The following is a 14,657-nucleotide window of genomic DNA, read 5'->3' on the forward strand; positions in this document are numbered from 1 at the left end:
TTGCATAGTTTTGCAATACAGCTTTATTTATTTATTTTTTTAAATTAATTTCTGCCACATTGAATACACATCTGCATTCTCCAGAAACAATCCCTAAATCAGTTTTCCCAAGTTTCTGCAGGGAGTAAGGCACACTCATTGTCCCAAGCCCTCAGGAGGTCCTCATCACTGGAAAACTACATTCCTTTCAGCTCTATTTTCACATGCAGGAATAGCACAAAGTCACAAGGTGCAAGACCTGGACTGCAGGGAGGATGTTCAAGAAGTTTCAGTCCTGTAACTCACACATATTCAGTGCATGCTTTGGCACGGTGTGCTGGAGCGTTGTCGTGAGGGAGGAACCAAGTGTCCATTCTTGACTTCGGTCACAGGTTCTTCAAAGACTGGATGACTTTGGACAGGCACTGCTCAGTGTACCACTTATCTGTGGCTGTCTTTTGTGTGTCCAAAACAACACGCTACACAATTCACTTGATATCAAAAGAAAAGCTATCATTTTCTTCTTTACTAATCGAGATTTTCTGATAGCTACAGGTGTGTCGTCACCTTCAAAGACCCAAACTTCTTTTTGAATATTAGTCAGCACCTCATAATAGTAGAGCCAAGTCTTGTCACCTGTCATGATGTTATTCACTTATTGAGATTTCCCATTAGAAAACTTCTTTGACATCTCCATGGACCAAGTCACACGTCCTGTCATCTGCCCATTCGTCAGTCTACGCTGCATCCAGAGACGACAAAGTTTCTTTACTTCCAAATGATCATGCAGAATCCAATGAATTGCTAGTGCATTTAGCACTAAGGTATCCTCTACCTGCTTATGGGTGATTCACATGTCTTCGTCTAGCATTCTCCTCACAGCATCAATGTTTTCCTCCTTAACTGACAGTCCTGGCCTTCCTGTCCTCTCAGCGTCCTCCAGAATGAAATTTTCTCTTTGGAATTCTCTGTACCACCTGACCATAGTTGTACAATGTGGACACATGTCACCAAGTGCAAGAGCCATTTCCTCAAAGAACTGGTCTATGTTTAAACCACACGTGAAATTGTACTGCAAAACTTCCCAAATTTCACTTCGTGATCACGATGCCATACCAAGCACTTCAGAGTAACCCTACTAGAGAACGACTGCGCCCACAGAGTTGACACAGTGGCTACAATGAGAGTATGAAATAATCTCAGAACAGAGCAACAATCAGCCTCCTGTGACTTATTGTTGCGTCGTATTGCAAAACATTCCTATTACCCTTTGTATTTTAGACTTTAACTGGATCTTTTGGGCTGTTCTACATTGACATCTACATACATACTCTTCCACAATTGTGAAGTGCATGGCAGACTCAGCATAGTACCACAAGTTAGAGTTTCTTCCTGTTCCAATCGTGTATTGGGCATGAGTAGAATGACTGCTTAAATGTTTCTGTGGATCCTGTAATTAGTTTAATCATGTAAATGTGAGTGATACATAGAGAGCTGAGGAATTCCTCTAGACTCTTCCCTTCCTATTGGTTCTTGAAATTTTGGGATTAGGTTGCCAAGGGATAAATTGCACCTATCTTCGAGAATTTACTAATTTAACAATGGAAAATCCGGGATGGCATGTAATGGCCTCAGCAGCCATAGACTGTGGTCATGTGTGTGTGAGTTGTGTCTGCAGGAATGTGTGTGTGTATATTGTCTATTTCTGATGAAGGCCTTGTTGTGCAAAACCTCACTTTCTGACACACTTTTTGTTATGCCTCTCTGTAACTCAGCATCTCTGCTATACTGTAAGTACCAACTATTCTTTTCATAAATAGTTTACCAATTTAGGTTTATCAACATGTCAGTTATGGTCTCCTGCAAGTGAAAAAAACATGAGGACATCCGTGCCATCCTTCTTTGTATTTATTCAATATCCCCCGTCAATCCTATGTGGTACGGGTCCCACAGTCTACAGCAATATTCAAGAATTGATCACACAAGTGCTTTTTAAACAGCCTCCCTTGTAGACAGACTGCATTACCCCAGCCACCTGCCCATGAACTGAAAACTGAAACTAACCTACCCATGACTGCATGTAAGTGATCATTCCACTTCACATATCTAAAAAGTGTTACACCAAAATGTATGTACCAGCTGACTGATTCTTCCTCTAAATTACTTGTATGGTAGTCAAAAGTAAGTATTCTATTTTTATTTGCTGAGGTGCATAAGTTTGTGTTTCTGTACATTTAAAGCAAGACCCCATTCTTTGTCCAACTTTGAAATCTTATCACTATCTGACCGAATATTTCTGCAGATTTTTGTAGATACAGTGTCATTATAGATAACTTTATCATCCGCAAAAACTATTGTGGTTACAATTAATATTTTCTACCAGCAATTAATATGTGAGGGGTGATCAGTAAGTAATTCACAATTTTTTTCTCAGCCAACTTCAGTTGAAAAATGCACAGTTTGCTGTGAGGCATCACTGAATATTTCCACTTCAGCCCCTATAGTTTCATGAAGTTCAGAAAGGTTGCAGCACTATACACAGCATTCAAAACGGCGTCTGTAATGGAGGTGCATTCCAAGCAGGTAGCTGTCATTAAGTTTCTTTTTGTGGAAAACCAGAGCATCGCAGATATTCATAAGTGCTTGCAAAAGTCTACAGAGACCTGGCAGTCAACAAAAGCAGGGTGAGTAGTTGGATGAGGCATTTGTCATCATCACAGCAAGGTCTCATCTCCTGTGGGTTGGCCAGCCGTACACAACTGTGATGGCTGCAATGTTGGAACATGTGGACACTCTCAATTGAGTTGATTGATGGGTCAAAATCAAACACCTCGATGCACAACTGGATGTCTCTGCTGATAGTACTGAAACGCTCATCCACCAGTTGGGGTACTTAAGAGATTTGTGCCTGTTGGGTACCAAACGACGTGTCACTTCAAAGCTGAAACAAAATGGCAATCCATGGAGTGTTGCCACACCATCTCTCATCTGAAGAAAATGTTCACAGCCACACCATCAGCCAGTAAAGGCATAGTCACAGTTTTCTGGGACTCTGAAAGGATTAATCTGTTTGATGCCCTTCCTCATCATGCAACAATCAAGTCTGAAGTGTATTGTGCTACCCTAAGGAAACTGAAGAAACTAATTCAATCTGTATGTTGCCACAAAAATGAAAACAAATTTCTCCTTCTCTATGATAACTGAAGGTCTCACACAAGTGTAGCAGCACCACCGTTAAAATAGGGAAAGTTAGTTTTGTGCAAAATACTGAGCACAAGTTACAGCCAGGTGCGGGCCAGATTGCAGTGAGTTACACATACCAACAGTTGTGAAGTAGAATGGAGGCCACAGGGCCGTCGAACCACTGAAAAGCTTAAATGCAGTGGTTTGCATGGCGCAAGTAACAGGCAGAAGGGGCCCACTGGCGCAACCTGGGTGTAGAGAGTACATGACTTGCAGCAGTGTGTTGGCAAAACAAGGGCACACAGCCGAGTATAAATAGGTGCTGTTTTCTAACGAGAGTCATTCAAGTGTGACAGCACTCCTGGACGGCAGGGCATGTCACATCACCAGCTACACACAGCAGCAGATAGGGTGCCAGCATCCCAGTCCAAGGTGGGTTGTCGGTTCGACACTCTGAGGCTGACACGCGGATTAGCCAACCGGTCAGTGGCGGGCCACTCTTCGGCTCACTATCGCAGGCAGTCAACACCAGATCATGGGCGCTTCTGGTCGCCGCAATCTAAGCTACGACAGCAAGGAAGGACGCAGTGGGCCGTTTGGCGGCTCCCAGTGGAGCAGTGCTGAGTCAACTGGGAAGAAGACTGCTGAGTCGCCTACCATCGCAGTCCTGACGACGCAGCCCTACCAGGCCAACACACAGCAGTGCGTTGTACTGGGTCCCTGAGGTGGTGGCCTCAGGATTGCGGGACCCTGTGACGCAGATCGAGATGAATGGAGCACTGTAGCGGAAACAAATAAATCATATGGAAAGCTCAGATGAATCTTAATATGGTGCCTTCTACCTCTTCCCACTACATTTGGCGTCTGACACCACTACATTTGGTGTCAGAATGGCAGACGTCTTCTCCAGTATGATGTTTGAGCCCATCACCTGCATTACAGTCACTAGATGTGGTGAATTTTCACCAGTTTTCTTTTGAGTATTGGACGTTTTCTTACCTTTATTTGGTTGTTTTTTCGAGTATGGCTCCTGGCAGGCCACATTGTCAATGTTTTGCGTGGGCATAGTATTTTTTTGTTGTCAGAGTAACCGTTAGTGTATTTGGGGCAGTAAGGTTTTTTTCGTTTTTTTTTTCGTGGCATTTGATTACCTTTGTATTGGTTTATCATGATACTGAGTGTGATGATACGGAGCTGTAGGAAGTCGGGTAGTTCTTGCACAAATGTATTGTTTCGGGACTAACTGGGAATGAAAGCAACACAATGGCAGAGTCAGGGACGCGAGGTGTGTCTGAACCAGAAGCGGTACACATTTTGTTCAAGAAAGTAGCACAGTTGACAACAGACAATATGCAGTTGAGAAATGAATTAACATCTAGAAGTGAGTGGGAAACCGCATCTGATCAGTCATTGTTGCCTAGGGTGGACGAGATTGATCCAGCTGCCGTAAGTTCGATTATTCCGTTTTCTGGCAAGGCATCTGAGGATGTGTGTTCATTTGTGGAGGAGTTGGAGACTTCAGCTGTGATGAATGGTTGATCTGATGAGCAGTTGTTACACGTAGCCAAGATTAGATTAACGGGTGAAGCGATGAAATATGTAAGGTGTTCTGAGGCCATAAGGAAGGCAGGGCAGTTTAAGCAGTTGAAGGAGGAGCTTTTACAAAGGTACAAGAAACAGAATAGCGTTCGGTACTTTAGGAAGAGGGTGAGTACAATGACGATGAGACAGGGGGAGACGGTAGGGAAATTTGCGAACAGAATAAGAGAAATTAACGAGTATACTTAGGAGTTGGGTCAAAGCGATGAGGCGAATGGTGTTCTGTTGCAGGAGACCGAGCAAAGGGCACTTGATGTATTTTTGAGAGGGTTACCGGCGCTTATATCACAGAAAGTGCGTGACGGGGATCCAAAAGATTTGTATTCGGCCATTCAGCTGGCAATCCAATGTGAGGAAATAGACATGGCAACAGGGGTACGTAAGAGGGGTACAGCGTTTGCAGTGGGTGTGAAATGTTTTAAGTGTGGTCGTGAGGGACATGTGCAGAGGCAATGTACCCAGTCACCGAGGAATAGAGGAAGGGGTGGAAATCAGCAGCATGGAGGATGGAGAAATGGAGATAGGAGAGGTGGACAAGCGTTAAACGGCTGATGCTACAAATGCTACAAATACATATGCAGAGCTGGAATGTCAGTGGTAAGATCCATAAGAACTAAAAAGTTAAAGATTTTGTTGGACACAGGGGCACACGTGTCAGTGGCTACTAGGAATATAATGGGATGAAGGAAGCTAGACCCACCACGTTATTCATTGCATGGAGTGGGGGATAAGGAGGTCACACCTTTGGGGTTGGTGACAGTTGACTTTCGAATAGAGAAAGTCCAATTTAATGCATGCATGGAGGTAGTACCATGGGTAAGCGAGGGCTACGACATGATCCTAGGAGTAGATTTCTTGCATCAACATCATGCCAAATTGACCTTGAACAACGAACTGTGGAACTTGGTGGAATGTTATTCCAGCTAGGGGAAACTGGTGTCAATACAGAGCTGTCATGAGGGGCGTTCAACGTAATGAACAAACCAACTGAATCGTATACATTAGCACTAAGGCTTAATTTGCATGAGTGTGTGTCTAGTGGCACGGGGAAGTCACTTTGGGCAAGTGTGGAGTCAGATCTACCTATGGGTACAACCAATGAAATTCAGTTTAAGGGAAGCCTAAAGGATTTATTGGTGGCCAACTCCTTCTATTCCATTGATGAATTTCTCAATAAAACCAACAGATATATATAAGTACAATATAATTTATTTATTTATTTATTTCTTACACCATGGATCCAACTGTGACAATTTCACATGGATGTAGTGTGTGTCAATTTTTACATTGTCAATGACAAGTACTTGTACACTATGTTTACAGGTAAAGAATATAAAGTTACTTAACCACTACAATGATCCATAACACAATATAATGGAATGAGAATCCTTAGACCTACAGATTACAGGTATAAAACAAAGTAAATTAAACCTGAAAAGGTCATACAACCCAGACTGTTAAATATAAGCAGTTAACACTAAAAGAGTTACATATGTGACAAGTATGTTCAGCTTAATGTTCAATTTATATGATAATACAACTTATTTTAAGGCCGTTTCTCACTGTGTTTCATAAACTCTTCCAAACTGTAAAATGACATGGCTAAAAGAAATTGCCTCAGAAGCTCTTTAAATGTAGATTTGTTGGCAATTTCACATTTGATTTCTGGAGGAAGAGCATTAAATATCTTTATACCAGAGGACTGTACACCCTTCTGCACAATCTTCAAATTTTTACCTTCAGTGTGGAAATCATGTTTCCTCCTTGTGTTATACTGATGATATTCACTGTTACATTTGTATAAATCAGTGTTTTTACTTATGAAACACATAAGTGAGTATATATATTGAGAAGTAGTTGTAAGAATTCCCAGATTCCGGAATAGGCTTCTGCAGCTGCATCTAGGATCTACACCAGACATCACTCTTACAACACGCTTCTGAGCAATGAATATTTTCTTTGCAAGAGTTTGATTTCCCCAGAAAATACGTCATTTTTTAATGAACACTATATGAAAGAGCCATTTTACAAATACTAATGCACCGAATTTAAAATAAAAAAGTTATTTATTTATTTATAAAGTAATAAACGTATAATACAACTACTATAATATTTATTTACAATGAACACATCACTGCACTGAAATGGTGCAGAAGTTAGATTGTGCTGACACACACACACAAACAAACACACACACACACACACACACACACATTTACAATGAACACATTACTGCACTGAAATTGTGAAGAAGTTATATTGTACTTATATATATCTGTTGGTTTTATTGAGAAATTCATCAATGGCCTATTGGTGGCCAACTGCTTCTATTCCATTGATGAATTTCTCAATAAAACCAACAGATATATATAAGTACAATATAACTTCTTCACAATTTCAGTGCAGTAATGTGTTCATTGTAAATGTGTGTGTGTGTGTGTGTGTGTGTGTGTGTGTGTTTGTGTGTGTGTGTCAGTACAATCTAACTTCTGCACCATTTCAGTGCAGTGATGTGTTCATTGTAAATAAATATTATAGTAGTTGTATTATACGTTTATTACTTTATAAATAAATAAATAACTTTTTTATTTTAAATTCGGTACATTAGTATTTGTAAAATGGCTCTTTCATATAGTGTTCATTAAAAAATGACGATCATTCCACTTGGGACCTGTGGAATGGTACATTAGCTTATTTGTTTTAGTTGTAAATATTTGTCATGCATTGTTGTCTTTCTGATATGTTCTACATCCTGGAGGACCTCCTCACTACAGATCAATTGGAATGAAAGTAAATCTAATCTATGTGTTATTGAACCATTGGAGGATAATGAAGTTTTGGGTCCATTGGGTTGTTTTGTGAAATGTAGTGTTGTACGCGTACAGGAGGGAAATGACAGGCGAGTAGTTCTCGTGAATGTGGATAATTTTAGTGCTGTAGACGCGAATTTGAGGAAAGGAGTTTTAGCAGCAAATTTGGATGTGCCAGATGACGAAGACGTGTTCAAGAGATAGGCAAAACGATCAACCACTAACTGCCGATAGAACCGCATTGCGTGACAAAATTAAGCATTTGAAAGGAGGAGAATATGGAAGAATTATTGTGGGAATTCAAGGATTCGTTTTTCCACAATGGCTGTTACCAGCAACTCCATTAGTTCAACATAGGATACCAACAGGGAATGAAGCACCTGTTTACTGTAAACCATACAGAATACCGAGGTATTTTCAGCCGATTGTGGAGCATTTCATTGATCAGCAGCTTGCAGACGGCATTATAAAGCATAGTAATAGTTGCTGGGGATCGGGCATAGTCGTTGTGCCTAAAAAATCTACGGATGGAACTAAGAAATACAGGTTCTGCTGCGACTACCGATACCTCAATAATAACACAGTAGCGGACACATACCCCATTCCAAACATATCGGAGACTTTGGATCACTTAGGACAGTGCCAGTACTTTTCTACGATGGATTTGACACGTGGTTATCACCAGTAAGTGGTAGCTCCAGAGGTTCATCCAAAAACTGCTTTCTCTACACCAGGAGGCCATTACCAGTACTTTAGATTTCCATTCGGTTTGAAAAACGCTCCGGCAACGTTTCAGAGGTTGCTAGACAGTGTCCTTAGGGGTCAGAAACCACGGCAGTGTCTGGTCTATTTGGATGACATTATACTGTTTTCAAGTAGTATGGAGCAATATAGACAGCGGTTAAGGGAAGTCTTTACGAGGTTTAGAGCAGCTCGTTTGACGTTGAGCCTGTAGAAGTGTCATTTTGCATTAGAAGAACTAAAATATTTGGGTCATATTATCAGTAAGGACGGAGTGAGAACAGATCTGACGTTGGTACAGGCTGTAAGGGATTTTTGGAAACCGAAAACAGTTAAGGAAGTGCAGTCATTCATCGGAATTTGCAATTTCTATCGAAAGTTCGTGAAGGGTTTTGCAGATTTAGCACAGCCGTTGCCGCGATAGTTACGGAAGGGTGTGAAATTTGAGTGGACAGAAGAGTATCATCAGAAATTGTTTGACAAAGTGAAAGAAGTGTTAACATCAAGTCCGGTTCTTGTGTTTCCAGATTTTGAAAAGGAGTTTATACTAAATGCGATGCATCGAATCAAGCATTAGGGTGTGTTCTTAGTCAGGACATTGATGGGAAAGAACATCCTGTAGCCTATGCGTCTATGCAGTTGAATGCAGCAGAGAGGAACTACTCAACAACTGAGAGGGAGATGCTTAGCGTAATCTGTGGAATCACATATTTTAAATGTTATTTATATGGGAGAAGATTTCGGGTAGTGACAGATCGTGCTGCATTGAAGTGGTTGTTGGGGTTGAAGAATCCGTTCACTAGACTCGCTAGATGGGCTGTGAGGCTTAGTGAATTCAACTACGAGGTGGTGCGGTGCACAAGCCTGCAAAGAAGCACGGTAATGTGGATGCACTAAGTAGGAAAGTGGCAAAAGTAGAAGCCATAGGTTATGAACTAGCAGTATGGCAAGAATTACAGGACACGGGCAATGATTGTAAATTGCATCGGACACTGCCACAATTTAATATGTACGATGGTCTTCTCTGCAGGGAAACGAAGTTAGGGCCAAGGGTAGTAGTGCCAGCGAAGTTGAGGAATGAGGTTTTATAGGAAGCACATGACCATGTGTTATCTGGTCATGGAGGGTGTAGAGCGACGAACAGGAGAGTGGTGGAGAGATATTGGTGGAAAGGTAGGAAAGTGGATGTGGATCAGTATGTCAAGAATTGTATACCATGTGCACAGAGAGCATATTTGAGCTGGAAACAGATACAGCTACAACGATTGCCAGAAGCGACATGTCCATTTTCTTTGTGGGGATCGATATCTTAGGACCTTTTAGGCAAACATCATCGGGGAACAGATTCGTTCTCACAATAATAGACCATTTTTTGAGGTACATGGAGATGGTGGCTATGCCAAATCAACAGGCAGCAATGGTCGCGCAAACGTTAGTAAACAACTGAATTTTGAAGTTTGGTGTACCGGAGACAATAATTACTGACCAAGGGACCAACTTTATGTTGGATTTAATGAAGGAACTGTGTAAATTGTTGAATGTAAAGAAGTTGAGGACGTAACAACAATACAAACCATATTTCTAACAAAGGAAAAATAGTCTATTATGAACTACACACTTTCTATGCGGATGCATCCTGGCGATTCTTCAGTAACACAATCACTAAATCCGAAGCTAAAACCGCGCAGTATGTTTAAAATAACAAATTCTAGGTGTAAATAAAACATACCGAACCGAACAAGAGGGCCATACTGAAATTTGAAACCTCTTGGTACAATTGTCGAAAAATCGGCAGGAGGACTGATCGGTATCAGGTCTCAGATACTTACTAAATAGGAACTTCCGATAAAAAACCGAAATTGACGTCACTACCGAAGCTAACGTACTGGACCGATCCGTATGAATAGGCCCCCGGTTTTACGAAAGGGAGGCTGGGCTTACTCGCCCACTACGTTCCTCCCTCCTCGGGCCGCTCATGTTCACGCAGCAGCGATCGCTACAATACACCTTTCAAGATTTGGCTGTTAACAGCGTATGTATATATTGTAAACTATAGCTTATATACATTGGTGTACTTTAGTTTCGGATACAAAATGAAAATGTTTTTTAGTATTTTGCTTTTATAAGAGAGCGCATGTAATGGTAGATAAGCTTTCTTTTTACTGGTGTACTTAAGCTTCTGATACAAGGATGGAAATGTTTGTCAGAATTTTACTGTTGGTGCCAGGGACTACATGAATCGGGAAATATAATTAAGTATGTAGGTGTGCTGTGGCTTCCGAATCCGTTTATTGGTCGTTTTTTGTAATGTTTTTGTTATCCCATTTCAAAAGCCCCATATTTTCGCTGCTCTCCCAATAGTTTGTTTAAAGAGGAAAGAAAATGTCAGGCTATCTGGATTTACGTGAGGTTGGCATAGGAAGTGATGATAGTAAGGTAGCAAAAGAGACCCTTGTACTTATGGCCTCAACAATAAAAGAAACTGTAAATGTTGTAGAAATGAAATGTTAATCAGCTATCTTGCCTCTTTAAGTCACTACAGTTATTAAGTTACCTGTGTAAGTTAACTATCGCATGTAATTTTTAGAAAATATTTTCGTCTGTGGTGAACTGGCTTCTGAGTCTGTTACTGCACAGTACACCTAAAATGCCAACGAAAAGAGAGAATCAGACCCTGGCTCTATTACGTAACTACAATGCATTTCGGTGGTTACTGCGTAATCCTCAGGTGGTATATGCCCAAATTACACTGGTTTACATTTCTTTTGCCTGCAACAAGTAAAGTCACCGTGATGGTTTGAATCTTCTTACAGTTTTTTTTTTCTGCAGTGGAAAGGTTATCCATATACAGGGTGGGTTTTCCACCATGTACAAACTCCAGGGATTGATCAGTGAGAGTATAGGGAACAAAAAAGGTCTGATGAATTTATGTCCGGAAATGCATGGTTTCCATGCTAGAGGCCATTTATTCAATCACACTTTGTTGCAAATGCTGCGGTCTGATACCCCTAGATGGTGGTACCGTTCCTCATACGTCATGCTCTAGTGCCCTCTTCTGCCACAGTAATTGGTAATGTTGTGTCCTATACACTTCTCTTGATGACTCACCTTTTAGTAGATGAGATACAGCGTTGTACATAATAGTTCTGTATTCGTAACGAGAGCTTGCCCATATTGTGTTTACTTACGCAAAGGCAAATGGCAGCGGGCAGCATGGTTGTATCAGGAAACCTATCCCCGCCAAAAACATCACAGCATTCAATGTTTGCAACAGCATTTCGGCGTTTGTCTGAGACGGGGTCGTTTCGGGAAGCAGGAAATCGTGAAGGACGCAGCCGAAATATTCGGACACCAGATTTGGAGGAAAATATGACTTACACTGTGGAAGGCGACTGCCGTGTCAGTAATAGACAGTTGGCCCACCAATACTGGGTAAGCTAGATGGCCGTGTGACAGTTGTTACTACGCTTATCACTTACATCGACTGCAGAGCTTACTAGCGAAAGACTTTGCACATCCGGAGCAGTTTTGTCACTGGTTTCTTCACCAGGCAACGACGATTCTGCGATTTGTTTCATCCATCCTATTCACAGATGAGGCCACATTTACGCGGAGTAGCTCAGATGGTAGAGTACTTGCCCGCGAAAGGCAAAAGGTCCCGAGTTCGAGTCTCGGTCCGGCACTGAGTTTTAATCTGCCAGGAAGTTTCATTATCAGCGCACACTCCGCTGCAGAGTGAAAATCTCATTCTGGATTCAAAATGCTGTCATAATCTACCCATTGAGAGATGTAACCTAATGTTAGAAGTTTAACACAATAAGGCAACTATAGTAAGAAACAGTGCATTTGTCTCGAGGCAACGTAACTGATGGCGCGCAAATACCCGGACTTTATTCATCCAGTGTTTGATAATGAGAGCACGCAAGGACTTCCGACAAATTTTACGTAATTTGAAAGCTTTTAGAAACTTTTTCTTGCTGGTAGCCTCCACAAAATTACGAAAGGAAAAAGTGTCTCATAACAAAAACGGCCTCGATTCTATCCTGAAACAATTTTAAACCGGTTGCTGTAACAGCCTGCCACGATGGAGTGGGAAACTGAAAGGAAAAAGTTTATTGCTTACTACATTTCCGCTGTCTATGTAATAAAACATCAGCATCAGGCACAACGTTTTAGTTTATTATTTCCTTACTACTAACTGTATTGGTAATACACCTTGCAGGTAGTATCTACGTGTGTCACTGAATGTACCTGCAAACTTACATGATTGCACGACACACAGTTCAGGAGACATCAGACTAAATTCATTTTGACGCATGAAAAACTAGCGCAAATTACCCAGATTATATTCATCCAGTATTTGATAATGAGAGCACTTAACGACTTCCAAAGAATTTGAAGCAAAATTTCAAACCTTCCCCAAGATGTTTCTCATTTACATGTTTAAGGTCAAATATTTAGGTCATTGACTTAGATGTTAAGTAATCACATGTTGAGAAGCTGGTTTATAGATGGAAGTTTGATTCTTTCACTGGTTTTGCACTAAAACTTTGTTACTGACACTGGGCACAGAAATCAACAGTGTTTACTGTTTCACAAGGAATAGACAATGCTAGCATGAGCTATGGAATTTCAAGTTAATGAAAAGCAATGAGATAGGATTTTCAGGGGGGGGGGGGGGGGGTAACTAATGAAGCAAATGGCAATCTTAAGTTCACTAAGCTGCAAATACATCGAGCCAATGAATGAAATTTTTTCTCGTTGCAGCAGATATTAAATGCACATAATAACTACAAGTATACAGTGACTACAAACACAGTACACAGACCTAAATTTGATATGCAGTACAAACCACATACGGCATTTTATGATATCTGCTATAGTGAATTTATTGGTGGATTATGTAAGGTCAATAAATTAATGTTTTAAGCTGTTTTTGCCCTCCATATTTATCGATGTGAGCTCAAAGCTAGGCCCACCCATTTTATAATCTAGCCCACCCAAGTGAACAAACTGAAGCCGCCACTGCAACCAGTAGATCGATCGGATATCTACAAGCGAAAAAATAAGTCAAATTTTATGTAACATTTTGCTTCTTTATCTGTGGTGCAAACGTATTACTTGTACACCTGACGTGAGGCTCTCGTAAGAATAATAACTTACTACACTGTCGAGAATGGTAAAAAAACGATGAACGACACACTACTTACCTAAGGTCGGATGTAGAATAAGAAAAAACTCTAACGCCCCAAACAAAATGTACAAACAACTCATCTTTTTCAACGCTAGCATACAGATGTTTCCGAGAAATGACGGTCTGTTCCTCATTTCCAGATTAAATTATTGCACGATTCATTTCCACGTGATATGATTATCGCAGATAACAGTTCGTGCCGGTACTTGGGAGCCACTTCAGCAGTGTGCATTGACGAACTTGTGCAGTCGGCTATTTTTATATTTATCATAGAGCGTCACAAGATTGTTGAATAAATAACAACGGCGAGAGCCGATTTATGTAGGGGCACGACAATGGTGCCATGCTTGCCGCAATGCCACCTGGGTTTTTTATTATTTATTTATTTATTTATTTTAACAAAGTGGAGCTGCTCCACAAGTCTACGAGTTTAACGACGTACTGGAGAGGAAGCAAACGACGCCTAACATGTGGACCTCACTCATTTGGCTCGTCACGGCATTACAGTTACTTCGTAAAGGCTACGGGACACAACATTGCAGTGCTGGATTGCCATTGTTGGCAGTGGCCAGACAAAAAACACGTATACCTAGGGTGACCATATTTTCTTCGGACAAAAGTGGGACTTTCATACATTTTCTTGGCCAAAAAGTGGGACAAATTTTACTTCTCGTTAAATATCACTTTTAATGCTAACATTTTTTCTTCCTCTGCAAACATAGCCTTCACTGATATTTGTGTGTGTGTGTGTGTGTGTGTGTGTGTGTGTGTACAAAACCAAACAAAGAATGGAAAGACTGGAAAGAAGTACATTTCAAGTTTTCAGAAATTTACTTATCAAGAAATGTAACATTTATAACACAGAATGCAGAAAGACATACAGTAACAATCACTACAAAAAAAGTTCTTAGTGAACACAAGGAACTTATGGTTTTGTGGATTTCACACTGCAATCATATTTCTTCGAAGATGAAATTTCATTCAGCAACTCAGGTTTGCCTAATAGGTATGAATAGAAGTCAGTGTAACTGTATTTACTGAAGTTTAAACAGGTCAGTAAAATGCACTTAACGCTCCTCACCGTAAATCTATTCCTCTCATCTGTCCACTGTAACGATAGTAAGCTGAAAACTCTTTCAGCATTTGCATTG

General features: G+C 40.8%; 1 protein-coding gene across 1 annotated transcript in view; it reads right to left on the minus strand.

The window, feature by feature from the left end:
- LOC126191412 (uncharacterized) overlaps window positions 1-13,630 on the minus strand; it is a 102,143-nt gene extending 88,513 nt beyond the window's left edge. The window contains exon 1 of the mRNA XM_049932281.1: window positions 13,523-13,630. Within this exon, the coding sequence (XP_049788238.1) occupies window positions 13,523-13,604 (82 nt within the window). The 5' untranslated portion in view covers window positions 13,605-13,630. The remainder of the gene's footprint in view (window positions 1-13,522) is intronic.
- Window positions 13,631-14,657: the final 1,027 nt, after the last annotated feature.

This window comes from Schistocerca cancellata, chromosome 6 (genome assembly GCF_023864275.1).
Source record: "Schistocerca cancellata isolate TAMUIC-IGC-003103 chromosome 6, iqSchCanc2.1, whole genome shotgun sequence".
Taxonomy (NCBI): domain Eukaryota; kingdom Metazoa; phylum Arthropoda; class Insecta; order Orthoptera; family Acrididae; genus Schistocerca; species Schistocerca cancellata.